The following is a 1,437-nucleotide window of genomic DNA, read 5'->3' as shown; positions in this document are numbered from 1 at the left end:
AAAATAATTTTTATTTTATTTTACTAAATATAATTACTATTACTTTTGGAAATAATATTAAGTCTAAAAAAGATAATAACTGGAAAAATATTGACAATATCAAACTCAGCCTTAGGTGTCTCTAACACATAATGAAAGAGTGGCTTATTATATATTAGGTTTGGTTGTTCACATTATACTTTTGATCAACGTAGTATGATTTGTACTAGATTGTTGTTTTCTTTTTTGGGACTGATTTTGTAATTTTAAAATATTTAATGACGACTTTGTCCTTAAATATATTAGGAGTTTATCTTTTGTGTTAACAATTTTGTCCAATAAGGACCTAGCCAACAAGTTAACAAGTATTTTTGAACTACACTCCATACTAATTAATTGTTATTAATTAATAATTATTTAAATTTTAATTTTAAAAAATACAAAATTAATTATTATTAATTGTATTGCTTAAAATTGGTTGGTTAAGAATTATTTATCTATACTTTTTCATGTATTAATTATAAGAATTAAATGATAAGTAAATTCTTGAAAATTTAAATTTTAAAAAGATTAATTCCTTAAAAAAATATCAATAAAATCTTTTAAGATAGCCGATGTAGATACACTACTACTTTTAAATTAGTCCCTATCATTAGAGTAAAATGTCTTAATTTAAACTAATGTATCCAGGTTTATTATACTAAAAGACTTTAGGTATTAATATATGCAAAATATAAATTCTGAGAGATTTATTTGTCACTTTACTCTAATTATAATGGTGTCGAAAATCATGATAGTAAATTATGGGTTTTCTTAGGTGGAAATGAACCCATCTTGGCAGCAATGGAAACTGAGGGAGTTTTGCAAGGAGAAAGGAATTCATGTTAGTGCTTGGTCAGCACTTGGAGCTTATAACATATTTTGGGGTTCAGGAGCAGTCATGGAGAATCCAATCCTTAAAGACATAGCAGCTGCCAAAGGGAAGAATGTAGCTCAGGTAATTCAAAGTTATATATGAACATGGTCATTCATCTATAGTTCTATACAGATCCACTACTTATTCATCGAATTACACACGAATCTCATGATTCGTAAAACGTAACAACACTAATCTCTTGTAAAATTAAGCAACATTGAGCTTAACGTGATACTTCTATAGTTTGCAAAAGATGAATTATGGTCTTTTTCTATAGTTTAGGTGACATTCATTACGTCTAAAATAAAGTTCACTTTTAGTTTTGGCTTTTATAACTTTTTTGTTGTGTTTTTTTCGTTTTTATAAACTAAAATTTAAAAGTTATCTATTTTAATTTAAAATTTTACTAACTCGTATTTTAAGGACATATTTTAAAAATGTGATAACTTTTTTCAACTTTTGATATGTTCAATGTTTTAAAAAAAATCAATAACTTTTAATAAAATATTTTTTATAGTACTCTTAAAATTTGCTTTTAAAAC

General features: G+C 25.0%; 1 protein-coding gene across 1 annotated transcript in view; it reads left to right on the top strand.

Moving 5' to 3' along the window:
- Positions 1-1,437, top strand: part of LOC107644081 (methylecgonone reductase) — an 8,479-nt gene that overhangs the window by 1,776 nt on the left and 5,266 nt on the right. Inside the window, exon 3 of the mRNA XM_016347873.2 lies at positions 797-976. Within this exon, the coding sequence (XP_016203359.1) occupies positions 797-976 (180 nt within the window). The remainder of the gene's footprint in view (positions 1-796; positions 977-1,437) is intronic.

This window comes from Arachis ipaensis, chromosome B05 (assembly GCF_000816755.2).
Source record: "Arachis ipaensis cultivar K30076 chromosome B05, Araip1.1, whole genome shotgun sequence".
Lineage (NCBI taxonomy): Eukaryota > Viridiplantae > Streptophyta > Magnoliopsida > Fabales > Fabaceae > Arachis > Arachis ipaensis.
Note: the sequence above shows the minus strand (reverse complement) of the source record. Positions and strands in the feature narration are given on the sequence as shown.